This window comes from Neopsephotus bourkii, unplaced genomic scaffold, assembly GCF_033783945.1.
Source record: "Neopsephotus bourkii isolate Nb327-2 ecotype Australia unplaced genomic scaffold, CSIRO-AGI_Nbou_v1 NB_1831, whole genome shotgun sequence".
NCBI lineage: Eukaryota > Metazoa > Chordata > Aves > Psittaciformes > Psittacidae > Neopsephotus > Neopsephotus bourkii.
The window spans coordinates 691,337-718,396 of NW_026902304.1; the positions used below are offsets into that span (position 1 = coordinate 691,337).

The window sequence follows — 27,060 nt, forward strand, 5'->3', positions numbered from 1 at the left end:
AGAAATAAGGCTACAATTTTATCTGCAGTCCCTGGTGCTCTAAAATTTGTGTGTTATATACACATATGTTTAAAAATCAGTTACTGTTTCTACAGTTATGCAGCAGAAAGCCAGTGCTGATTCTGCAGAACTGATCTGAATATAAGGTGAAGAAATAGCCTCTTACAGTCACTGACCTCTTCAGTGCTCTTCAATAATAGATCTCTGCCGCAGAAAAATTATGGACTCAGTCAGAGATCAATGTGATCAGACAAAAGGCATTTATTATAGTACATCAGTTCTTTTTATACCATTTCTCTGCCTCGGGTTAAAATATCTTTCTGTATTGTAATTGGATATATTTTCTTGTAATACACTGCAACTACAGTTACATTTACAATAGCTCGCTGTACAATATTTGGATATATCTTCAATAGCTTGCTGTAATATAATTAGATACATGTTCAATAGCTTGTTGTATGATGATTGAATACATATACAATAGCTCAGTATACTATGCTTTGATACATACTCCTGCAACACACAGCAACTGGTAAGCGTATGAGAACTTAACCTTTAAAATGTGCTAACAGTCCACTATTTTGTGTCTTAGCACAGTCCAGTTTCTTCTTATCTTGCTTGCACTGCTTCCTCGGGCCTCTCATGGCCTTGCTGTATTTTTCGGGATTATTCAGAGTTTATGTACCAAATATCCATTCTTCTGAGAGAACACTGCCTCCACAGATATCTACAGCTTAATTCCTGTGCATCATCTTTATAATGTATGTCTGAAAATATCTCTTGGATGGCAGGGGAAAATACAGATTTTCTTCAGGTACCTTTCTGAGTAATTAGGTCTTGGGTCCTAATGATAACTGTGTCAGTGATGCTCATGAAGTGGAAGTAAGAGTAACAGAGCAGCAGTCTTTTCCCAGACATTGCCTGTCTCGGCTGGCAGCAAGGGATCCTGACAAATGTCATCTCGCCAGATTTTGTACCAGCATTGTAACTGTCAGGGATTAAAATATCTTTCTCTCCAAATAGTCGTGTAAGAGCTACAGCATTCCTAATTTTAGTGGATAAGAACTGATGTGTGATCAGATTTGCAGAAAGCCATTTCAGACAAATGACAGTAAAATTCTCTACTGATTATTAAAAAGTGCTGAGTTTTCTCATGTTTGATCAGTGTGATACCTTGGATTTACAGATTTATGTATTTACTAATTTTGGACTGTCTCCTTGGAAAATTTAGGGAAACAAATACTTCCTAATTATTGTCAGTATTCTGTCCTGTGAATTGGCAGTTAAATTTTAATGTTAAGGAAAGAAAATAAATTTATTGTGAGGTCTTACTCAGTCCTGAGGGATTTTGACATTCCAACTTCCTGCACTTTATATAAGTAAATCTTTTCATCAAACCACTAACCTCTGATGTGAGAGAACCAGTTGTCATACCGGTTACACAGTATTTTGGGTAGAGGTATTTTGATTTTATCAAATATGAATGATAGTTGCTGTAAAACTGTATGAATTATAAGTGTTAAGACATTTGTTTCAAGTCTTGTATCTACACTGTCTGTGTGGACAGGTATGTTAAAAAAATATGTTATTCTGAAGAATGTAGGGTAGACTACTAACCTCATTTATTCAGTAATTGCTAATTAGGTTGACGTAAAACTGCTAAACATGACTAAAATACAACTTTAAATGAAACAATTCAGTTGGGTAGAATGAATAATTTTGATTTGAATTTTGATTTTATTTGAAAGTAATATTGAAGTAATTAAGCAATTTTTAATTTTCTTTCCTTTTTTTCTTTTTAATAAAGAAACAAATTCCAGGAGAGCAGTAGACAGAGGATATGTGCAGCTGCTTTTAACAATTTATGTTGATTGGCACCGTCATGATAGTCGACACAGATATATGCTGATACGTAAAGGTGTTTTACAGTGCATTAAAAGTGTTACAAACATCAAATTGGGAAGAAAAGCATTCATTGATGCCAATGGGATGAAAATTCTTTATAACACTTCACAGGTAAGTCCATCTCAGCTGGATTTTTATGGTGTTGTTTTTGCCTCCTTGATTTAGGAAATAGATTGTACCTCATATGTGTCATACTTCTTTTATTATATTCATGGTCATGGCTGATTATGGGGTTAAGGATTATTTTCTGTACTTGACTAAAGTGGAATGAAAGAGTAGAGAATTAGGTTAATATTTGCTATTATTTGGCTGTGACTATCTCTGGGAGGGGCTGTAAATATCAATTTTTAAAAATGTCTTTTAAGTTTGAAGTTAAGATTTTAAAAAGTATGAATTTGAGCTGATTGAAATTCTTTTGGCCTTCAAAGAAGACATTAGTAAAAATTATTGTAAACAAAATACTGTAAGTGAATTCTAGAAATCTGTAAAACAAATGTAGTTTCACTATTAGTTTGAGAGATTCTTTTCTCTTTTCTTCATTATTTTCCTGTTAATAGGAGTGCCTTGCAGTAAGAACTCTCGATCCCCTTGTGAACACATCCAGCCTAATAATGAGAAAATGTTTTCCTAAAAATCGTCTTCCATTGCCAACTATTAAAAGTGCTTTCCGTTTCCAACTCCCAGTTATTCCTGTCAGTGGTCCTGTGGCTCAGCTGTACAATTTGCCTCCTGATGGTATGGTAATTTTATAATGTTTTGTCTTTGAGTATGTGGAATCAATCACAGTTATTGGTGTTTTCCACTAAAACTTGGACTCTGAGACTCTTCTCAGATAGCAAGGGGTCTGTGGCTGTTAGTGTGGAGTGCCAATTTCTAATGTTAAGTTTTAACAGATGAAAATTTTGTCCACACGTATGTGGTCACGTTTCTGAGAGACAAAAAAATGAAACAGGAACAAAAATGTGATTTTCATCAAACTCTGAAGTGTAGGTTGTAAATACTAGCCTACAGACTTAAATGGGCTCTCTTTTTAACTCTCTTATGCATTCTCCCATGTGGTCTGTAATGTAGTGTACATTCCAATTTTAAGGCATGTATATTCCTTCATTTCTTGCTGTTAGTCTGATAAATTGGATGTGGTGAGTTTTGATTAATGTGCTGTTTTGAAGCATTGTTTTCTGGTTTATTGAGGTTATTCCTTCATTTGTGTGATGAAAAAGGTAGAGCTGCTTTCTTGGATGGTTGCAGCCTCTTAGGCAGCACTTGTTTGCAAAACATTTGTATGCTGCTTTGTATGAAATAGATTCATCCATTTTGGGCACCTTTCAGTATTTTTTGGATAATTAATGTTTAATGCATTTTCAGATATGGTGAAACAGCTTGGTACTTGGGTAAGCAACTGATGAAGTTGCTGTCAGAAAGTTACTTTAAAATAAAGAGGCAAAGTCAGACTTTTTGATATTTTCTTATTCACAATATCTCCTGAAACAAATGTAGGTAAGTCTGAAAGAAGACAGCTTTCTGACTGATTCTGGCTCAATTCAAATGGGTCAGACTCAAATTGCAGGAATTTAGAGTTTATGTTTTGTCTTCAAAGTAGAAAATGGATTTAGAAGTGTGTTCCAAAATTCAATGGGAATTAAGCCTCTACTTAGTACAGTATTTTTTTTTATATTCTATAGTATCTATTTTGAAGTAGACTACTGATAGTTTGGGGGTTTTTTGATAGGTTTGTTATCTATCAAAAAAGAAATAAAAAGCCTAAGGAAATGGAATACGTAGGATTATGTTTTTAGGGAAAACTTACGTACCAGAAGACATGTAGTACGTTGGGATGGGTACTCCTATGAGTTTATTAGAAGTATAATAGTATGTAATCAGCACGGTAAAAACAGTATGTGTAATCATTGTGAATACACTAGAAAATCAGTATAATTTGTAAACACCCAAGTGAGCCTTTTACTGAAAACCAGCAAATTTCCTGCATGGAAAACAGTCTCAGAAAACATAAAAAAACCCCAGCATTCAAACTGCATGGGCTTTTAGAAAAAGGTAAAATATGCAACTAGTAAGCAGAATATCTGCCAGAACAACCAGTTAATGCCCACTTTCACATATTATGGTGTTAGTTCAATTTTTATCAGGCATGTAAACAGTTAGTTTGCTTCTTGTTTTTTTTTTTTTTTTTTTTTGTTAAAGAGGAAATCCTAGGTCCTTCAATGTACTCGGTCTCTAACTCCAGTAGAAATTAGTCATTAGTGTGCAAATAGTTTCACATGTATAAAAAATTAACATCTTGCTGTGTATTTTGGGGGTAAAATTTAGTTCCAAACAAGTCATACTAAGTAGCTGTAGTGAGGACTCTCCTTGAGTGTTTTCCTTAGTAGGGCCCATTTAAGCAAGATAAAAAAGGTGAAGAGGGTGCTTTATCCCACTGTTCCCTGACTAGGTCAATACCAGCTAGTACGGTTAAAAGCTGCAAAGACATCAACTATTTTTGGATGTGGTCATTATTACTAACTTTGGGAAAAGATGTGAGAGCTATCTCATTCTGTGCTGTCCTCAAGACATACTGAGATATTCTTGGCACATCCACATTGTAAAGTATTTATAATGGCTATCTCCTGACTTGCTGAGGTGGTTTTTTTTGGGTGTTGGGTGTTTTTTGATTTTTGTTTTGCCTGTTTAAACCAGAGGTCTTTGTTTTTACTGAAAACTGTATGGAAATGTTATAAATTGAGTCTGCACTATTGTCAAACAAAAGAGGGTTGTTTTCTTTTTTAAATCTGGTAACAGTAGTTAATATTTACTGATTGTTTTTCACATTGTTTTTTTTTCAAGTGATAAATAAAAAAAAAAAAGAAAATAAACCCAGAAGATAGAAATTTTTTTAAACATATGTATAGGATTAAGTGTATAATCTGCCTTGAAACTTTCTCTGTCACAGTGGATGATGTAGTAGATGAAAGTGATGATAATGATGATGCAGAAACAGAATCAGAAATGGAAACTGAAAATGATGATATGGACCGACATTTCAAGGTTCGTATGAGAAAAAATTAACAAGCATAAATCAGGCATAACAGTTTTTTTGGTTTTTTTTTAAATTGCTTGAATGATGCATACAGCTATGTTTTCAGTGTTAAAATGATTTTGATGAAGTTTTCAGGGCAGCTTCTAAAATTAAAAAAGTTCCTGAAACTTAAGAAAGGTGTATGTTTCTTGAAAATATCAGCATTTATTGTTCAGATTGTTTCAAGATTTTTATCAAAAATGGTTTGCTTCACACAGTATGACTGAAGTACAGTGGAACAGAACTGCAAACTCTTAGCAGTATTCTTTTTATGACTTGTATTTCTCTCAACCTGCTTTTCCCACCTAAGCTGCTCAGTATATAGTAGTTGCTCTAACTTTTTCCATCAGTCTGTACTGGGATTGAGTAGGTAAGTGTTTTAGCAAGGTAATATTGAAGTTCATCCAACTGTAGAGGTAGACATCTGTTGTATCACTTTGGAAAGTCTTTGCTGCTGGTCAGGACATCAAAGGACATTGGGTCAGAACTACCTTATTCTGTATTTTTATGTTGCCTACACTCAGGAGTTAATTGAATTGTCTGTCCATGGACTGGAATGGAAAATTGTATTCAAGGCTGTCATGAGCCCTTATGAAGAGAGTATCTTCTACAGAAGCACTTACTTCTTTGACACTGCAGTCAGATGAAATCTACACATTTGAGGCTGCAATAGTTGGATTATCATGTAGTTTGATGTCTGTGTATAATACATTGAAAATTGAGATGTTTGTAACAGTTCTGTTGAAATAGAAGCTTTGGCATGCTAATAAAACTGAGCTGCTTAAACCTTCATGGTGAAAAGTGCAGTTCAGCTGGTTTTAAAACAGTGTTACTCAACTTTTAAAGCATGGCTATGTCAGAAGTAAAGGTAAATATAATTATTTTAGAAGTTTATTAATTCTGGATGCAAGATTAATTTGTTCTGGTGCTCTTTCAGAATGACGATATTGAGACTGATATTAATAAACTGAAACCTAGACAGGAATTGGGAAGACCCTTAGAAGAACTGAAAATGTATGAACGATTCTTTCCAGAACTTTCAGAAAACTTTCAGGTAGAGTATATGATTCCCAGGACATTCCTCATCATGATGGGTTGTCTGTGGAATACACTTTGACATTCTTTTTTTGGGTGGATAGTTCCTGTAGACAAAAAATAAGAGTCTGCATATGAGAGTGCTAAAAAGTTATTTAGTTAAATGTTACTGGTTACTTTAATCTGAGTGAGAAGGGGACTGTGGGCAGATACAAAGGAAAACTTTTCTGATGTCTAATTATGGCGTACAGCAGAAAGTAACAAAGGACATAGGATTTTGGCAAAGATTCATTGTATTAGGTATTTCCATAAATGCTGTGCACCTCTTTAAAGTAGTTGGTTAAAATATCTGTCGAATTGCATTGAGTTGATAATTTGATATTGATGAACTACTTGTTTGTCACTTTGACACTATCTTCTTGTAAAAGTTGAAACTTCATTGCTATGTTTTTGTAAGTTTAAAATATAATGACTGTCATTTCTTAAATTACACTTATTTGGACTATTGCAAAGCATATCAGAAATTCTGAGAGGTTTCTGATACAAATGAAACTTTAGGAATGGTTTACTTTTTTTTTTAATAGGTTTTTTTTCTCTTTTATTTTTCAAGGAATGTGACTTAGTTTCCAAGGAACCAAAGCCTTTTATACCTGGTGCACATCTGAGTGGACCTATTGTTGTTCCTACAGCGGGAGAGGAGTACTCTGCTGAAACAAAACCGTCAACAAAAGGAGTTGTTTTGAAGGAGAGCAATCCTGTATTGATAGAGGAATACAATAGCAGGCCAGCCTTTCTGGAACTACCAAAGAAAGATAGCATCAAAGACAGCAGTTTACATCAGCAAAATGATCAAAGAAATCTATCTCCATCCTGCCAGTGTCTAAGCCAAGAAATTGTGAAAGGCTTAGACAGAATGAGTTTGCAGAGCAGTGCAGAAAATGATCAGTATTACAGTACAGCATGCGTAATAACAAAGGAAAGCAAAACTAGTCTTACCACACTTGCTTGTAGTAACCCTTGTGAACATGTTTCACCCTGTGGAAGTAGCCTCTTTGAAGGATCATCTGTCCACCTGGGAAAACTTTGCTGCACTAGAGTGGATTCAGAGGATGAGGATTCCAGATCTAGTTCATCAGGGGAACAAGTTATGCTTGAAGTTTCTGATGTATCACCAGTTCATGACTGTGATCTTTATATTGAAATGGTAAAAACCACAAAGTCTATTCCTGAATATTCAGAAGTGGCCTATCCAGATTATTTTGGCCATATTCCACCCCCATTTAAGGAGCCTATTCTGGAAAGGCTATATGGGGTGCAGAGGTGAGTTACCGCACTCATTTTCTGGTTTTTTTTCGTTCGTTTGAGAAACAATCTTTAGGGTAAGATTAACAGGCACATATATAACGTTTACTTTGGCATCTAAATTTACTTTCAGTGAAAAGCAGTTTAGAGGTAAGTGGGTACGCATTGGTCAGTGCAGAGCCATAAACAAGAGCACAATCTGATTCTGTAATTGTTAATTCTGTAATTCAGTTTCAATACCAAATTTAATTTATAGTCACCCTTTCTGCCTCCTCATTATGCCCGTTTAAGTTTGCAGTATGTAAAAGAACAAAACAACTTGCAAAAAAGCCAGGCAAACAAACCAAATAACATACCTGAATGCTCTCTTCAGGTCTTAACACAGACATGACAGTTAATAGTTTAAAAATATTTTAGCTCTTCTCTTTGCTAACAAAGCTGTCTTTCAGAAAAAATGTAGTGGGAAAAATTAAAAAATAAATACACTTAAATGTTTGGTTTTAGTGTTTGCAGTATAACAGATTTTAGAGATAACAAAGGATGAGGAGGCAGTTTGTGTTAGGTCCTGCAGAGTGACGCACAATAAATACAGAACGAAAAATAAAACAAACCACAAAAAGCAATGCATTGATGCACTCACTTCTCTCTTCACTAAGAGATAATAGAAGATGGTGGAGGGTGATGTGACTCTTAAGAATAATTTGCAGAGATAGTATGAAGAGCTGGCTCATATGCGCAGTAAGTTCTAAAAAAAAAAAAAGAAAAAGATTAACATGTTAGCAGAACATGTAGGAGTAGGTATGAGACCTTGCCACTTACTTAATTATTAGATTGAATGCCTTCAGCTTTATAAATTTAACCAATTTTATGAGATCCTTCATATTTTAGTATTAAAGTGATTAGGAGATGAAGTGTCTTTAGGTTGTCTAGTTAAAATCCTCCAGGTGTTTCACGTGTCATAAAAAAGTGATCATTCTATTGAAATGACCAAATAATGAAACAGTAGTGATATAATATACCATTTCTAGAAATCACCAGTTTTGTCAGAGAAGAATCCTTCCTATAAGCTTATTTTTTAAAAAGATTCTGATAAAGACAAGAGATAGCCTTGAATCAAAAATCATGTAAGAACTGCATTTTAAGAAAATCTTGCAAATTGTCATGATGGTTTTGTAGTACTTAGTAATTCTGAATCTTCCTGAGTAAAACTGAGTGAAGACAGATGGAATTTGGCATTCTGGTGCTTGTTCTTCTTAGATGTAAAGCACTGTATTAATTCTCACTTTTAACCACAAACCCACGAGTGTTTATACATAAAGCTGATTTCTATACCATGAAGGTAATTCTGGAGTATATTTTATTTTAACTCAAAAATCTCTTTTTTTTGTTGTATCTTCTGTGTTGAAAGTAACTTTTTTAGATCTTGCATGAAACAAGAATGAAATATCAGGTAATATTGCTAAACTTGAATAAAAAATCCTGCATCACCTTTTTAGGGTATGCTGTTCCAAGAATTCATTTTTCTACAAGTGACTCAGTCTCATTACTATAGTATGAGAAATTTCTGAGAATGGAACCTTTTTATAAAGGGCTTAATTTTTTTTTAGGAATTTATAGTTTATAGGAAGGTGGTGAAAATTAATTTGGTAGGAGACATGCAGAAGCTTTTCAGTCTTCTGCAAAGCTGTGTCTGAACTTTTGGCATTCAGTAGGATTTGTGTTCTCTTTAATGTAAACAGTTTTTCAGCTAAGTCTTCTTTAGAAAACCAACAGTTGTCTTAATACATCCTTGTAATATAAAAAAATGTTGAGGAGGGCTGAGGTGGGACATTTGTGGGTTTTCTTTATACTTTTGTTAGACAGATGTGATGTGGGATATTTTATTTATTTTATTTTGTTTTTTTAGTCTTCCAATATACTTGGAGTTGCAATGTTTTTTAATTTGTGCTTTGGAGTGCCTTTGTTTTTTCATTTACATTTAGTAACATCTAATTTTCACAAAATGTGTCACCCAATTATTATTGTTTGGAAAAACGTCATCGAGAATGACTGAAGTGTTTTATATTATTCAGCCTTTTAGGGAAGGAAATTATAAGTTTGGGTTTAAATTCCTACTTTTTTCTGTTCCTGAAGGTTTACATTGTTTTTTGCTCCACATTTTATTTTTTTCTAATAATCTCACACTTAGAAGTGATTACCAGTTAAATCAGGATCCACAGAGGACTAATCTATAAACAGAGAGCTCCACATCAAAACCAGTGGGTGGTTTTGTTTGTTTGGGTTTTTTTATTTATTTAATTATCTTAAATAGCTTCTCTTTCATCTTGATTTTTGGAACCTGAAAATGTCAGCTACTGCTTTTCCTTTTCATGTACATCTTGGATACTATTTCTTTTCTTTTGTCTACACTGATTGTTACTGTGGGTTTTGAATGCCTGATAATAATGGATTTTGTCTTGGCAAAACTCTTGGGGTGATAGGAAGTATTATGACCCCTTAGAGCTGAGGCACACTGTGATCGACGGAGTTCTGTAAGATCAAGTGCAAGATCAAAAATCTTTAGTTCTGCCCTGAGTGGAACCTGATCAGACAGGTTGTGGTGAGTCGGCCTCTACGATTTTGTCGATACATTAGACTTGTGACCTGTTCTCCAGTTTTAATTTAATAAGAGGCACTGGACTTACACAGTTACCTTCTTTTTATCATTTGTTAACAATGTTTATTTTAATTAAATAGAGAATTTTCAGCCTGAATGTACTTTACTGCTCTGTTCTTGTATTATTCATTGTTAATCTGCCTCCTTTTCTTCTTATTGCAGGTGCTGTGCAAGCTTTTCCACACAGCTCTGCCACTATATTTCATTCTTGAACTGCAACACATTCTTACTTTTCCAAACCAGGACCTAGATACTGCCAGTTGTGCAATGGTTTATGATCTGGATAAACATACACCTGACATTTGGCTGACATCACCAAATTCACTCTTACTTGTTACCTAGTTGATAAATGAACCTAGATCTCCAGAGGTGAAAAGCTAGTGCACTAACACACTCACTGTACAGCCTACTCTCAAAAACTCTTTAATTTTAGTTATGGTAGGACTCATTTAAGTTACTAATGTTATAAAGTGCTGTCCTTGATTAAAGCATTAACATAAGTAATGTCTGAGTAATTTGTGCTTCTACTATAAAGTATGAAGTGGTGCATTTTTCTGCATAAGATAAAACCCATTGTGTGCATGAAAACTCAGTTCCCTCACATACAAATAGTGGACTCAGTCAGCTGTGAATGCAGGTGTTTAAGCTTAAGAACACTTAAAGTTTGTGCACATAAGGGGGGTGATGCTGCAATCTCTGAAAATCTGTCTCACTATCTTCATATCAACTTTGTAGTTTTCATCATTGTATGCGGCAATTCCTCTTTTGTAGTTGGAAACAGTATTAAACAATTTAAATGAACACTCTGCTTGATATTGCAGGACAAAAATATCTCAAGATATTGAAAGACTGATTCATCAAAGTGACATTATAGACAGAGTTGTTTATGACCTTGATAATTTGAGGTAAGTTTTTTTACCATTCTGAAAACAATATTCAGTGAATACACTAAGCTTGTTCTACTTTCTCTGTGATATGATTTGTAATATTTAAAGCAGTACTATTATGATGGACTTCAATGAATGTTTAATCTAATGTAACAGTGTTAATGCTATCCATGCTGTACTTTAGAGGAAGGTTCAAAATAATTTCTGAATTATCTAGTGAAGGCTAAAATAAATTTAATGAGTCTGGGGTTTTTTAATTTATTTTTTTTATTTAAGGTTTTTCATTTTGGTCCCTTTTCTTTTTTTACTTACAGTTGTTTGGTACCAGAGGAAGCAGATGTTCTGAAGTTTAATTCCAAATTTGAATCTGGAAACCTGCGCAAAGTTATTCAGATCAGAAAGTAAGATATTTCAACTTTCTTTTTCCACACAGAAGGCCTTTTATTTCTGCTTCTTAAAAAAAGATTTATTTGGTTTTGTTAATCTTTAGAAACGAATATGATCTAATTCTGAACTCGGATATAAATAGCAATCATTATCATCAGTGGTTTTACTTTGAAGTCAGTGGAATGAAAACTGGCATTGGTTACCGGTTTAACATCATCAACTGTGAAAAGTCAAACAGTCAGTTTAACTACGGTAAGATACATTTCCGATACTTTGAGAAGAAATATGCAGAAAAATATCTGTATTAGCTCAGCTGTTTTCTTCCCTCTGCCCTGAGATCAGCAGTATATTTGTGTTGTTAGATCAGATTCTTTTTTAAAGCATTACTAGAAAATGTTTCAACAAGTTTCAGTTGAAAAGAAAAGAAGTATCTTAAAACAATGGCTCTCTGTTTTTAAAATGAAGTTTTCTCGTAAGGGAGGCAAAAGCAGAAGAAAATTCCTGGTGGCTGCAGCTAAAATTTGTCCTAAGATCATTCATTGGGTGGTGGGGAAGAGGGGGGTAGGTACCAAAGCCTGTTGATCCACACAGGCACAAGAAGAATGACAGCTGTCATCATTAATCCCTTTCTGAATAGAGGTATATTTTCAGATGTGAAAGTAAGTGGAGACATTCTCAAACTGTATTGTCTGATTGATTGGAAGAGAGGCATATTATTTGAGAAGGGAAAGTAAGTCTCCTTGGAAATGCTGGGCACCGTATGTGACCCTTTCAGTCTCCAGCGAGTAGTGCTTGCTGCTTGTAGCTCATGCAAAAGTACTTTCTTAGTGAATATGCCTGTCTTCTACTTTGTCTGGGGTGTGTGTGGGTCATTCAGCTTAAAAACATTTGGTTCGTGGTGGGTTTTTTTGTTTGTTTGGGGTTTTTGTTTATTTGTTCATTTTGTTGGGTTTTTTTTCCTCTGGATTTGCTGGTATTTGTTCTTAAGAAGGAGGAGGAAAAGCTCCCCTCTCTCCACCCCCAGTCTCAAACTACTGGAATACAGTAACACCATATTCTTCTTTGTCACAGCTGTGCAATTCACACTGATAAAATCCAGGTATACCAGGCAGTTTGGCCAGTAATAAGGTGCTTTTACATTATTGACTAATTTTCATCACTTAGATCTTCATTCATATGTTGCATAAACTTACTTGATAATTACTTTTGTGTAAGTACACAGAATCAGTAAATGGATTTGACTAGCTAGTAAATAATGCTCAATTAATATGTATTATTTCCTACTCTAACTTCATATTGATAATTCAATTTAAATATATTCTCAAAAAATACAAACTTTAAGGAGTTAATTTTTAAAAATATACGTAATTGTCCTGAAACATCAGTTATTTTCCAGCTATCCAGGTGAATGGGTAGTATCAACTTTTAATATTCTCTCTGAAATTTTTTGGTAATGGTGAGGTGGATAGAGTGGGACCCAAGCCTTCTTGTAGATTACTATTCATGCTAACCACAGCTTTCATTTAAACATTTAATATTTGTCTGCTGTGGGTCTCTTTTCTTCCTTTAATTTATTATTTTCTGAAAATTAAGATGGGGGGGGGGGTATTTGGTCAGCTGATTGAAAGAGTGTACAATGCCCAGTCATTCATGAAATATATTCTATGATAGTGAGTAAATCAGTATAGGTAGTTTGGAAACTCAAAGTGTTGATGCGGTCTATTGCTGCCAAGATCTTGATGTTTAATGTTATGTATTAAAGTGAGATGTAATTTTTCAAGGTATGCAGCCCCTCATGTATTCTGTTCAAGAAGCATTAAATTCTCGGCCATGTTGGACTCGTGTTGGGACAGATATTTGTTACTATAAGTAAGTACACCAATCAAACATGCAGCAAACACTGAAGGTTAATGTGAGGGACAATTTTTAAGGAGAAATACTTGCTTCTGAGTTTGATAATTCTATTTTAGTAGTTCTGTTGAGAGCAGAGTTTTCTTCCTGAATTACTATTGAAAACAACAGAAGTGATCAAAATACATAGGGTCTTATTTTGTTAGCATAATACTAATATTTAAGCTGAACATCTTTTATAGTTCTGTTAGAGATTGTTTAGTGTTTAGAGAAGCTTTTAAGAGAATGTATACGTGCATGCTTATTTGGAATCTTAATAGTGACTTCCAGTAATACGGATCCCATGCTTATGATTAGGCTTCTACATTCTGTGATGCAATCATTGTGCACCAGTCCTGGAACACAGGATGAGATAGTATAGCATATGCATGCATTACCCTTCTTGGTTGTATGAATGAATGTGTGTCATAATAAAGTATCTTTACAAAGAGTGGTAGCCAGTGTTTTTAACCTGGATGTACATAGCAGAAAAACACAATCACTAAAAGTATTCCTGGCTCTTAAAACATGTATTCGGGAAGAATCGCTAAAAAAAAAAATAAAAATATTCTGATGTGTTTGTTACCTTCATTTTACTCTTAGGAATCACTTTTCAAGGAGTTCAATTGCTGCTGGAGGTCAGAAAGGAAAATCTTACTACACAATTACATTCACAGTGACTTTCCAACATAAAGATGATGTCTGCTACTTTGCTTACCATTATCCGTATACATACTCAACTTTAAAGGTAAGAAGTTTATGATCTGTAACATAGAAAAATATGTGGACTTTTGGGCAATATGAAACGTAAGCATTCATGAATGAATTATTCTTTTTTATTTTTATAAAGGTTAAAATGCTCTTTAAAATAGAGAATTTTCATAAAATGAGAGTGTTTACACTGCCGAAGAGTACAGGTTATTTTATAGAACAGTCCTCAGAAAAATAAAATAGATACTTGTAGGCTAAATGGGCTTTCTGGGAATTGTAATTCATAATTGACTGGAAACAGCGCTAATTGGATAAAGCATTTATGTTTTGGTCAAATGACTCATATCCTGCTGTTCTACACATACCTCTTCATAACTGACCTATTCAAGTTACTATATTTAAGAGAATTAGAGACATTTTTAGGATAATGAATTGTCAAAAAACAGTTTTGAAGCTTTTGGTACTAAGCAAGACTCTTAGCTTGAATATCTGTTGGTTCTTTCTGTTGCAGCAGTAAAAGCGAACTTGGTAATTCAGAGGCCAGTGTGCAAGAGCACTGAATAAAGGTTTTTACTAGACCATGTTTGCTCTTGGAAGTGCTACCTGTTAAGAGATGTTATAAAAGGCTGCTGCCTTCAGCAGTTCTGGGGCTTGGCAGTTCCTTCTGCCTGGTTGCTGAAGCCCAGCCAAGGGACCTGGGGGTCTCTGTCCCAGGCTGGTAGGCACAGCTGCTGCTTTCCTATTTGCTTGTAAGTTCAACCACTAGTGGGTCTGTGTGTCCCAAATTGAGAGAGACAGACACACACACACACTGGCACTTCACTCAACCTCCAGCATGGCTGGCTACACAAACTGGCACAGACAAGGTGCTGCCTTCAACTGCACCTGTATGTGACACTACCAGGGCTTGCTTAAAAGGTAATTGCAGACACCCAAGTCCCTTTTGTCTCTCCAGCTGGTACTGATTGCTGTTTGCTACTAAAAGTACACACCTACCCTCTCTCTAGAATCACAAGCACAGGCACATTTGCAGATGACTGGCATGGCTCATCCATGCCAAATCCCTGCCGAAATTTCGTCTCTCTTAACCTGCTGCACAGGCTTCCAACTGGCAGGCTAGTCTAGCCTTATGCTCAGTATCGAACAGACGTCTGTACTTGCACACTCATCTCATGTGGACTTCACACTTGTGGTTCCCCTCAGATGCCAGCGTGGACTGTCTGCTCACTTGATACCCCTGCCTCCACCTGTGGCCTCATAGTCATAGTCCACCTTGAAGTTTGCTAGCAAATTGCACATGCAGCCCTTCTGCACAGTAGCTTTGGGGAAGGTGCATATGACTGCTTCTGTCCCCAGCAGCTGGCACCAGGCACACTGGCTTGTAACCCATGTCCTTACTTTACGTGCTGGCACTGAGACACTTCCCTTGTTTCACTTGTGCTTCTCACCCTAGTAGCTCATGTTTGGGGGACACACTGTTCTTGCCGCAGTGGCTGGACACCAAGACCCTTACCCACCCCAGTACATGGCACTGAGGCACCATCATGCTTTTGCTGACATTGCAGACTGGAGGGTGCCTACATGGCCTACAGCTTCAGCTGCTGGCACCAGCTCTGCTTGCCAAAAGTAGCTGGAACTTTGGACACAAAGTCTGTGTTGCTCACAGAGATGCTCCCAAGAGGTGTGGCTTCTCCAGCTACTGATGCTGAGACATTTGCTCACTCCAGTTGCTAATCCAAAACCTGCTCACACCTGTCTCATTAGTTGTGCCTAGTCCCCTTAGCACTTGCATGCACCGGATAGGGTGAGGCTGCCCAGAGAGTAATCAAGGGCAGACTGCAGGGATCAGGTGCATAAGTTTTTGTGTAGTCCCACAGGCCTCCCTTGAATATCTCCAGTCCTTATGTTCTTGTTTCCTCTTTGTCCCTTATGTGTCTTTCTTCAAGGTTTGCCTGTAGGTTCTTAACGGGCCTTCAGTTAGAGACTTGAGACTTTGGTCTTTGCTATTGTTTCTGTTATTTCTTGTCTAGCAGGATTGTTTCTTTCTATTCCTGTTTGTTGCTTCTCCCATTACTTATTATACTTATTATTTCAGTGCAAAACTGAAAAGTCCCTGACCAGATAATCTTAATGAAGCAGAGGTTCTTACCTTCCACATACCCTTATGGTATCATTTGGTAGAAAATAAAATACCCTCTGTGCCTTTATCTTCCTCAAAGCAGTTGGAGGAGTAGATTTTATAGAGACGAGGTGTAGAGAATGATATTTTGTAGTCAAAATGATGATCGAACTTTAGAACAACAAAAAGAAAGTTTAATGGAATATGTTGTAATATGTGACTGCAAAAGGTTTCAAGTATTTTTTCATTATTTTGGGGATGAAGATGCATCTTCAGAAGCTGGAATCTATGCACAACCCGCAACAGATATATTTTCGACAAGATGTTCTCTGTGAGACTCTGGCTGGCAACAGTTGTCCCTTAGTCACTATTACAGCCATGCCGGAGTCTAATTACTATGAGCATATCTGTCAGTTCAGTAAGTATGATTTTTATTTCTCATCAACTGAAAACAATCTAAAACTAGCTCTGCATGAAAAAAAATTAACTGTTGTGCATCATAAGTTTAATGAATTACATTAAATTTAGAGTTGTTAATATTCAGGATTTGCTTTGTGTTTAATATTTATTTGTGGCAGTCATGGATATTTATATCTGGATATTTAAGAATATATATATTCATACATTTTAAATCAATTGCTACATTTGGCAGACAACACTTCTTGGAAAAGAATACCTGATTTCTGAGTAACTTTTTTCTCCAAATGCTCAGGTTATTTGCTTGTCAAAAAATCGTTCACAAAGCCAACATCTAAGCTACTGCAATTTTAAGTAAGCTTCAGTTATGGCAGTGTTCCTGCTTTGTTCCTTCAGCCCAGTATTTTTGTTGGCTATTTGAAAAATAGTGATCGAAGTCATCATATCATAATTGCCAGCTCAGACTAGTTGTGGCTATATAATTGTATGATTGAATTCAAAATTCCATTGTGAAAGTTCTGTGATTAGCTGTCCATATAATAATATTCTGGCAAGCTCTATAAATAATACTGATTCTTAATAATACGCAACTGCCAAATACTGTATTTTGCGTTGTAATAAGTGAAACTAACTATTGCCTCTTTTTTCAAATAACAAATGGTTTACCTAAGCTGAATATTTTTTTTGCAATATCTATGCATGCTTCTTTTAGGGAATCGTCCTTATGTTTTCCTATCTGCTCGTGTACATCCTGGAGAGACTAATGCAAGCTGGGTTATGAAGGGAACGCTGGAATACCTTATGAGCAATAATCCAAGTGCCCAGTGTTTACGAGAATCTTATATTTTCAAAATTATTCCCATGCTCAATCCAGATGGTGTCATCAATGGAAAGTAAGCATAAGTTTACTCACAAATATGTATCTGTATTACTAAGTCTTTGCATCTGTTATTAAAAAAAGTAAATAAAAATAATCCAACCTAATCCCAGAAACACACAAATAAAATACTTAATATGAAAAAGTCTATGCTTACAAAATTGCTAGGACTTTTCAATTTTTTGGCTTTTTAAAGGCAGATGCATTGCTCAATGAATTTCAGTTTTATAAAAGGTATTTTCAGTTGTTCATGGACGATAATAATTTCTATGTGATTTTACATAGAATTTTAATTGTCTCTGAATTACAATCTTTATGTGTAGAATGTTACATGAGAGCACAGCTACTTTTAGGAAAAGCAAAACAAGTTCATGGTTCTCATGAAAAAATAATAGTGCTAGCTGAGCTTTTTATGTAATTTTGCTTTTTTAAATTTTAGTATTTAGAAGGCTGTTACAGAAATAGCTGTTGTAAATGTTATTAAAAAGGGGAAAGTTAATAGGTGTACAGGAGAAAAGGTAAGAGTATCCTGCTTTAAAGTTATTAATAGTAATTCTTTGACCTTTCTTAATGAACTCAAGGGATATTTCAGAACTTTTTGATACCACTGTGAGTTCCTTCTCACCTAGTTACGGACAGTCTTCTAAAACGTTTTATGAACAAAATAAAATAAAAATCAAACCAATTATAGATTTTAGTAGAACCATGTATTTAAATATGTAAAAAACATGTATATAACATAGCACCTGAAATTAAATCATTCAGCATGCAAGTGAAATTTTTTCATACAGGGAAAAGTAAATCTGTCCCAGCACGCACAGTCTTAAGGTGAATGTAATGAAGACGACTGCCTGAACATGAATTTCTGCAACTTTGAAATTTCTTGCTGATTGTTGACAGAATGAGGAGATGATGTTTATTTGCTTGCTGGGTTTTTTGTTTGGTTGGGTTTTTTGTTTGTTTGTGGTTTTTTTTTTGTTTGTTTGTTTTTTTTTTTTTCTTACAGTTACTTCTCTCTTAACAACTTCATGTTTCAAGTCTTACGTTTCTGGTTGACATTAGTGTTTATATTGCAGAAAGCAAAACACCAGAACTGTAAAGATACCATATATTTGAAATTACTGATTTTGAACTAGCATTTGAATAGAATCAGAAGTCGAGTTTCAACAGCAATTCAGAAACATTACAGTTGACTTCTTTAAGGAGCTAATTCTAATTTATTTTTTGTGGGTTTTTTTTTTTTTATGACATAACTTAAAAAAACCCAACCACTTACATTATTTGGCCTGTTAGAAAGCTGGTTTGTTTCTTAACAGACTCTTCCAAAGAAGCAGTGGTGACAAGGAAAACTTGAGGTGGGGGGAGGGTTATTTAAAAGTACAATAATACAGACTACATCATGCATTTTTCCACCCTCCACAATAGCCACCGTTGCTCTTTAAGTGGAGAAGATTTAAACAGACAGTGGCAAAATCCAAATCCAGATCTGCATCCCACTATTTACCATGCTAAAGGGTTACTTCAATATCTGGCTGCTATAAAACGTTTACCTTTGGTGAGTATGTGTGTGTAAACAATTCTGAATCTCTTTAACCTTGTTTATGTAGCTAGTCTGTAAACTAAATATTTTAACATAGTCTTGTAAGCTGCATCACACTCAAATTTGTTTTGGAGACCTGGTCTTCTGCAAATCTTTAGATCTAGGTCTATTTCCTGTGCTAGGATAGAAGGTTAAACCTTCCTTCAATGAATCCTATGTTTTTTGTCTTAATGCACAGTTAATTATATAAGGAGCTGTGTTTAGTATAAATAACTTTATTTGTTCTTCTCTTGCTTTTATAAAATACTAATTCCAAATGCCTTGTCTTTATTTTGCTAAATGATTTTTTCTAGGTCTATTGTGATTATCATGGTCACTCTCGTAAGAAGAATGTATTTATGTATGGCTGCAGTATCAAAGAGACAATGTGGCACACTAATGTTAATGCTGCTGCTTGTGACCTGATGGAGGACCCTTGTTACAGGGTAAGTTTGACATTTATATCTTTTTTCACTTGGCATGAATTTGGAATATTCTTTACAAATAACTTGTATTTACAAATAACTTCCCAATATTATTGTGTGCACATAGTGACTTTATAGCATAAACAGACTTACTTAGAATGATCTTTTTAGCTCATAAGTGTACTGGGAAGTATTTTGAGAGCTTTAAACATTGTATATTACCATAACTAGGGATTTAATATTAGTAGAGTGCTTCATTTTCGGGGGGGTCTTTGTAACTATATGTGAAGGTTTTGTTTGGTTTTTATTTGTTTTTTTTTTTTTTCAATGTTCAGTGTTACCATTATAGCAAATACATGGAAAATATATTTCCGTGTATTTATAACTACTACATGAGAAGATCATTTATGCATGGCAAAGAATGTACTAGCAACAGGAAAATAAAAAAATACTGGATTGCTCTGAGAGACTTAAATTTGTCTATGGAAATAGGGAAATTCCTCTTATAAATAGGTGTAATTAAAGCATGTACCCCTAATACATATACATAATAAACTTAACAAACAACATCCACTACATTGTATAAGCTTTAAAAAACTCCAAAATTTAAAGAATGTGTTGCCGCTGTCTTCTGTCCTGTAGAACTCCGCTGCCGCCTTGTGGCAATTGTAAACCTGTGCGTCCTAATTGTAAAATCTAATGCGTCCAAATCCTTTTTTTGGGAAGATCCAAAGTTAAGCTTGAAAAGTGTGAAAATACACGTTAAAACGTAAAATCTATTCTTCAGTTTTTTTTGTGTGATTTCCTGGGTGCTGAGTCTGTTGCTGTTCTGCTTCTCAACACTTCAGCCTGCACTTCCATAGCACACAGAAGACAATAGTCAGAGTTCTGAGAAAAACCCTTTTGGGTTTCAAAAAGGCATATTGAAATGTTTGGGCAAGCTTATGCTGATAATATGCTACTGAAATAGAAAATTCAAAGTAGCCAGGTGCTTTGGCTCAACTGATACAAATAAGAGCTGGAAAGAATGAAATAATTTAGCATTACATACATACCTACATTTGCTTAACTTGTATTTTTCCAAAGCTGCATTTGTTACATTGAACTTCGATTGACACTCTTGGAAGTTAAATATGCACCTAGTCCTTTTCTAAATGTGAATGAATTTTATGTATTAATAACGTATTGCCTGTCTTAGATCTGCAAACTGGATTGTTGAAGCAGTCTAAAACTTAATTTAGTTAATTATATGGAATATGAAGTACACTTAATTTGGAAAAAGTTAGCTTGGTGAATTTTGAGGAGATGGTTATAATCTGAAGAATTGTTTCATATCCTGATTCTTACCCACATGACTAACAGTAAATTTCAGTGACTGAGTCTGGAAAAGATCATTTTAGTAGGTAGGAAGTGGCAGACCTGTTGTCACTTGAACACACTGGGCTTTGAAAACTTCAGATGGAGAAATGTTTTTATTCTTGTTTTCTTAATTCAAATTGCAGCAAAATTTTCTGACAATAATTTGTGATTGCGTATTACCCTCACCCCTGCTTTCATAAGTGGAATAAAAGAATTGTATATTTCAAATTGCTGTCCTGCAGGTACTCCCCAAGATCCTGAGTCAGACTGCCCCAGCTTTCTGCATGGGCAGCTGCAGCTTTGTAGTGGAAAAGTCCAAGGAATCAACAGCACGAGTTGTTGTCTGGAGAGAGATAGGAGTACAAAGGAGCTACACAATGGAAAGCACTTTATGTGGATGTGACCAGGGCAAATATAAGGTAAGAAAATAGATCAGTTACATTGGTCTTGCTTTATAATTTCTTCCATTTGGGTTGGTATCTTGTTCTGTAACCCTGCTTGCTTGCTTTAAGCTTCTAAAGCTCTTCTAAGATCTGTGTACTCTAATGTTGGAATGAAATTACATAATGTATAATATTACAGATTGCATAATAGTCTTCATCTGTCACATAACCATCCTTGACCCCATATGTTGTGCTTATTGGCTGTTTTAACAAATTAATATTAATTATGGCTTGTAACACATAAGTATGCATGTAGTTAAAAAAAATCTAAACAGTTCTTTCCAGTAGATTATTAAATTGCTTAGTAGTGCCAATACTAGAATAAAGATTTCCTTTACACATGGCAAATGGCTGTTCATGGTTCTTCAGCAGATATTTAGTAGTGTCCCTTACAGAATTTTCCTGTGTAGTTGCAGAAACAGGCTTATAAGTCAAAACATTTTCATACCAGGTTACCAGAACTACAGTGCATATTTGAACTCATCATAGTTGTTTGGCTTCTTGACTTTAAACTTATTTTCAGTTTGTCTCCTTCTCAAGTGTCAACAGGGCTGAATATTTGAAAACAGAAGGTGATCTTGCTTATAGTTTGTCACTGGTAGAAAAGTTATTTCAAAGAAAATACTTGTAGGGGGAAAAAGGAGAACCACCACCCTAACATCTGATCTTTAACTCCTGTCACTAGATACATATTGAAGCAAGTTTTCAAAATTAACATTTGTTGAAGAAGACCCTGTTTCCTCTGCTTAAAAATAGTTTAGGAATGCTAATTGAGCAAATGACCACATGATCAAATAAGGTGCTTGGCAAAAAGAGGGTCAGGAGGCTAGAACCAAGAGAGGGCAGGGAGCAGAGCAGGAGCAAAAAACCTCAAAGCCAAACAGTTAGAACAAGGTGTATTTAATGTATTAATGTATGCTCAAGTACCCATCCTTAACTCCCTGGGCAGAAGGAAGACAGGTACCTTGGCAGGCATTTCAGTAGGTCTGTAACTACTAAAGGAGTTAATTTTGACAATTAACAACAGAAGCATTCCTACTTTTGTAAGAATATTCCATTATTCCTCAGATTGACGTAATTATGGAACTTTCAAAATAATGACTCACCAACTTGCTTCTTGAAACTTCCAGAATATTCTTAAACATGAACCTTCATGGCTTTAACAGTGTTGCTACAGAAAGTTCTTCACAAAGGTGAATTGAAGATACTTCGTGGACTAACTTTCAAGATGCTTAGCCTGCAAATGCCCTTCTTCAGTAAGGGAGGGAAGAAATATCTGAATTCTGTGGGAAAATTGTTTACTTAAAAGGGAAGAGCATTCTTCTATATAATGTAAACTACCTGTTGACATCAGATTTTGGTTCTGTCATTCATTTTGTTTTGAATAAAACAATTTGTGAGGTCTTAGTCATCCTCTGAACATACCGGAAAATTCTTCATTTTTCCTTCATTGTGGTGAAGCTTGGACTTATTAAGAAAGTGTATCTAAAAGGCCAAGATGAGTAAGCGGAATAAGAAAAGAGCAACGTTTCTCCAGAGAGAAGGTCAAAGAGATGAAACAGTGCAGTCTTTTTCGATTTTTTTTAGAGGGTGTGGAGTCAGCAACTCTGGGTAAACTTGTAGTATAAATTAGATGACACATTTCATAATACGTTATGTCAAAGCACAGATAGGAGTTAAACTGTAGCAACTCCCTCCCCTCCTATTTCCCACCACAGAGGATATGACTGTTCAGATTTGAGGGACTGGACTGTGTGTTTTGCATAAAGATCTGAAGCACTTTCCCTGTCTTCTGGTTTGCATTATCACTGAATTTTGTTCGTATCACTCAGTGGTACCATCCTATGTGAAAGTAATGCTGAGTCTTTGCCAGAGCTGGATAATATCAGAACATCAATTTTTCTTTTTATTCTTTTATTTTACTTCTGGAAGCAGTCTTGTTTAAAGTGCTTGCATGGGGTCTTTGTAGTGCATTGAAAATTAGTGCTGCGAATACTGGTTAGTCATCTGCAATTCAAGATATTGAAAGGCAAGCGTTCAGATGAAAAGATGTGCCAAGATCTCCTATGGAGGATAATTAAGATGCCAGACAAAAGAACAATTTCTTCAATAATTCAAACAACCTGAAAGCTGAAATCAGTGGGAACATTGCTTAATTAAGTTAATTGAAAAGATTATGTGGCAATTATATGACGCATATGGAGAGAAGAGTTGAGGAGACAATGATTCAGTCAACAGACTTTGTCCGTTACTGTGCTTCTTTGATCTCTAGATTTTGAGTTCTCAAAAACTACCATATCTTTGTGGCCTTTGCGAAATAAGAAAGCAGAACAAGAAGATGATGTTTCACTGTCCAACTAGCTTCTCCAAATCTTTCTATGGCTTTTCTCAATTTCTGAAGTAATATGACAGGAAAATTCTTCTCAATTTGAGGTTGCAGTCTGTTGTGCCTTTGTTTTGCATCTTTGCTTTCAGGTAGCAAAGTTCACCCCGAGACACTCTATTTATGTATTTTCATGATGTGGTTAGTAAGGAAGACTTCAACCAGACACCTGAAATGTTAGTCTAGAAAAAAGACAGTTGTATAAAATGCAAAAGAAAAAGGAATGAAATTCAGTGCATGTTAAAAAACCAAACCAAACCAACCAACCAACCAACCAAAACCCAGCAACTTACATATGCGTTGTGCTCCTAAACAATGCTCATGACACTTAAGGGACTTCAATAGGCCACAGTTAAAGGTACTGAAACAACAATTGAAGGTGATTGGGAGATCAAGAAGAGGAATCTAATGAAGGCTTCAGTGAAAATGAACTTCACCTCAGGTCCCTTAGGGCAACTGTTTATTATTTCCTGAAACAGAATTTGGGTCTGTTTTTTCATAGAAATGAAGAGATTTGGGTGATGGAAGAATACCAATGGACTAAGAAATCCAGTATTTCTCAGATGTGTGGCATTACATTCTCCATTATGATATAAAGAAATAACAGAAGCGGATCTGTTTTGGCATGGGCTTTTACTGCAAGTATGTAGGCCTCTCAGTATAGCAAGTTCAAAGTTTTATTGTCCAGAAGTTTCACAGTTATCCACCTCCAGTTGGATGCATTTAGGTCTCCCATTAGTTATATCCTCTTTCTGCTGTGCTGAAAATAGAAGCCACAGAACATGCACACGCTATTTATCTTTCTAACAATTGTCTTTGCACTGTCATACTGTACCCTTGTCCATTTTTTACTTAGATACACTTCCATTATATTGTCTGTAAGGAATCTGCCAACTAATGATAACTTCTTCAGCAGCAGATGAAGTAAATGATTGGGAAAGTCTCTGAACCATCAACTTGTACACATTAGTAATCTGTGTAACAGTGAGATTACTGTTACCCTTCCTCCTCTTCTGCATACTTGTTGCCTCTTGTCCTTAATGTTATTTTAATCTTTTTGGGCCAGGGACTGTGTCTTCCTGTGATTAGCATAGTGGAGCCCCAGCTATGATTGGGGTCTTCGAATGTTTCTGACGTGCAAACAAATACAAAACAAAAACATAAAATTGGCTTCTGTGGATAAGGTACTGCACTGAGAGTGAGGAGAACTGATTTCTGTTCCCAGCGGGGTCAGTGACATGCTGTGAGACACTGTGCAAATCGCTTCAACCCTCTCTGCCTCCATTTCTCCATCAGTAAAGTGAGGATAATTCTTCCTTTATTAATAAAGTGCTTTGAAACCTACAGCACAAAAGCATTATAAAAGAGGTAAGTAGTATTACTGTTAACAATAATAATCAAATACCCAACTCTTGTTCACTGCTAACAGGTTTCTGTATCATTTTGGCTGCAGGATGGCCCTGTTTAGTATAGTGGATATAGCTTTAGCATTCTTGCTGCTGAAATACACTTTGTTTATGAAGACTACTAAGGAAAAAACTCACAAGATAGATAAAATCAAACTTTCCACTCTTTGTGCAGTTCTGTTTCGCACAGTTAAATGTATGGACTCTACCATTTCTGGAACAACATAACACTTCCTTTAAATCTTGCATTTTAAAATACAGTGTCCGTGTGGCAGCTTGTGTGCCCATTTTTTAGCTTATAGTAAAAAAAATCCTAATCCATTCTTTTTGCTTTATGTATTTTCCTGCTTTGATGACTTAGCTTACTACCAATTACTGGTTCTCCTGCTTTCCTGCTTGTTTTGTCAAAGCTCCTTTTTAGCTATCCTTTACATTAAGAGGCTTAGAATATCCAAACTAAATTCCTTTCAAATTCTCCTGAGATACAGAAGTTGCAAAGGGGAAGATTGAGTTTGGTTGTGGTGTTGAATTTTAGTGTATATGCAGTCAGTACTAGCCAATTCTGTAACTGTTGAGGGTCAATCTAGAATATCATTCTCTCTTCATAATAGTAGTTGAGGTTAGAGAATCTGTCTCTCCGTACTGCACTGCTGGCTAAATGAGAAATACAGATTTATCCGAAGGGAGGGTTTATCACATATGGAAACTTGGAGAATATCATATAAGTTCTATTTCCTAAACACTCTTTGCAGAGGAAAATGCCTTGGTATATCATTCAGGTTAGAAAATACCTATGGCTCTTGATAGTTCATGTTTGTTGGTTTTAATTACTAAATGTGTGAATGAACACTTTCAGAATTAACACATGTAGCCTCTATATTACAGGAGGCAAGAGATGTTTGTGTCAAGGAGTAACTTTGTTGCCTTAAATAGTCTTATTTGTGTCCCTCAGCAATGAATTTGATTACAGCTACAGTGTGAATTTACTCATCTTCATTCTGATGGAGCCTCTGTTGAACAATCTTGTATTTGAAATTCCTTTGTACAAACTTTGTCTCAGATTTTTACAATTTATACTTTTAAACTTGCATATGATCTCAGTCTCTCTTCCAGTGTCACTGGGTAAAATCCTGTTAATGTGTACACTAGGAAGCTCCAAAGAAATGTGGATGTGTTCAGAAATGTCTGTTCAGCCTTAGAGGAATACTGCAGTTATTGTCTGAGTTTTCTCTGATACTTTTGCGAAGTGTTTACTATACAAATCTTATTTGTTTTGTCTCTAGAACAAGAAAGTGTATTAAATAAAATAATGTGTGTTTTCAGTAGTAATTCTGCAGTATGTGTGGGTCCACCTGTATATACCTATTTTGTATTTTTAAATCTTATTTTTAAATTAGGGATTGCAGATAGGGACAAGAGAACTGGAGGAGATGGGAGCAAAGTTCTGTGTTGGCTTACTGCGTTTAAAAAGAATGTCCTCACCTTTGGAATACAGTCTGCCTTCTAGTCTGTTGGATATTGAAAATGAGCTGATGGATTCAAGTTGTAAAGTGACAAGGTAACACACATTTATTATACTTACTACTCTTTTTTCTTCCCCCCCCCCCGAAGATCACACTTTATTATTGGAATGTGGAGAACTAAGAAAGACTAGAGCTTGTGTTAATGCTTGGCATTCACAGATAGCAATGAAAAGTGAAGTCTAATCTAGATGGTGATGATAATAATAGGAGTAACAATAAAAGAGTGTCTTAAGTAAGTGGTTAAAAGAGCAGTTGTGATGTATAGATATCTATTACTCAGTGATGGCTGGATCCCCCAGTATCATTTGCTCACTAGTACAGGATTAGCATGCTTGTAATGTCCAGATTTTACTGTCAGATCTTGGTGATGACCTCCAGAATGACCTGTTCCCTCACCTTTCCAGGGATGGTGGAAAGGCTGACTGGCAGGTAGTTTCCTGGTTCCTCCTTCTTGCCCTTTTTGAAGATGAGAGTAACACTGCCGTTCCTCCAGTCACAGGGCACCTCTCCTGTTCTCCATGACTTTTCAAAGATAATAGAGAGTGGCAGATTAACACCTGCCAGCTCCCTTAGCACCTGTGGATGCATTGCATCATGGCCCATGAATTTATGGGTGTTGAGTCTGTCTAGCTGATCTTTAACACAGCCCTCTACAACCCAGGGGAGGTGTTCCTTTCTCCAGC

The 27,060-nt window shown here is 35.6% G+C and overlaps 1 protein-coding gene across 6 annotated transcripts in view; it reads left to right on the plus strand.

The window, feature by feature from the left end:
- The window catches only part of AGTPBP1 (ATP/GTP binding carboxypeptidase 1), a 69,599-nt gene that overhangs the window by 28,998 nt on the left and 13,541 nt on the right, over nt 1–27,060 (plus strand). For all 6 annotated transcript variants that reach the window (XM_061343937.1, XM_061343941.1, XM_061343938.1 and 3 more), the window contains 16 exons: nt 1,808–2,016; nt 2,463–2,640; nt 4,853–4,947; nt 5,916–6,032; nt 6,624–7,333; nt 10,793–10,876; nt 11,173–11,259; nt 11,349–11,497; nt 13,027–13,114; nt 13,739–13,883; nt 16,230–16,383; nt 17,095–17,275; nt 18,685–18,814; nt 19,153–19,284; nt 20,865–21,041; nt 26,252–26,412. In XM_061343937.1, the coding sequence (XP_061199921.1) occupies nt 1,808–2,016; nt 2,463–2,640; nt 4,853–4,947; nt 5,916–6,032; nt 6,624–7,333; nt 10,793–10,876; nt 11,173–11,259; nt 11,349–11,497; nt 13,027–13,114; nt 13,739–13,883; nt 16,230–16,383; nt 17,095–17,275; nt 18,685–18,814; nt 19,153–19,284; nt 20,865–21,041; nt 26,252–26,412 (2,797 nt within the window). The remainder of the gene's footprint in view (nt 1–1,807; nt 2,017–2,462; nt 2,641–4,852; nt 4,948–5,915; nt 6,033–6,623; nt 7,334–10,792; nt 10,877–11,172; nt 11,260–11,348; nt 11,498–13,026; nt 13,115–13,738; nt 13,884–16,229; nt 16,384–17,094; nt 17,276–18,684; nt 18,815–19,152; nt 19,285–20,864; nt 21,042–26,251; nt 26,413–27,060) is intronic.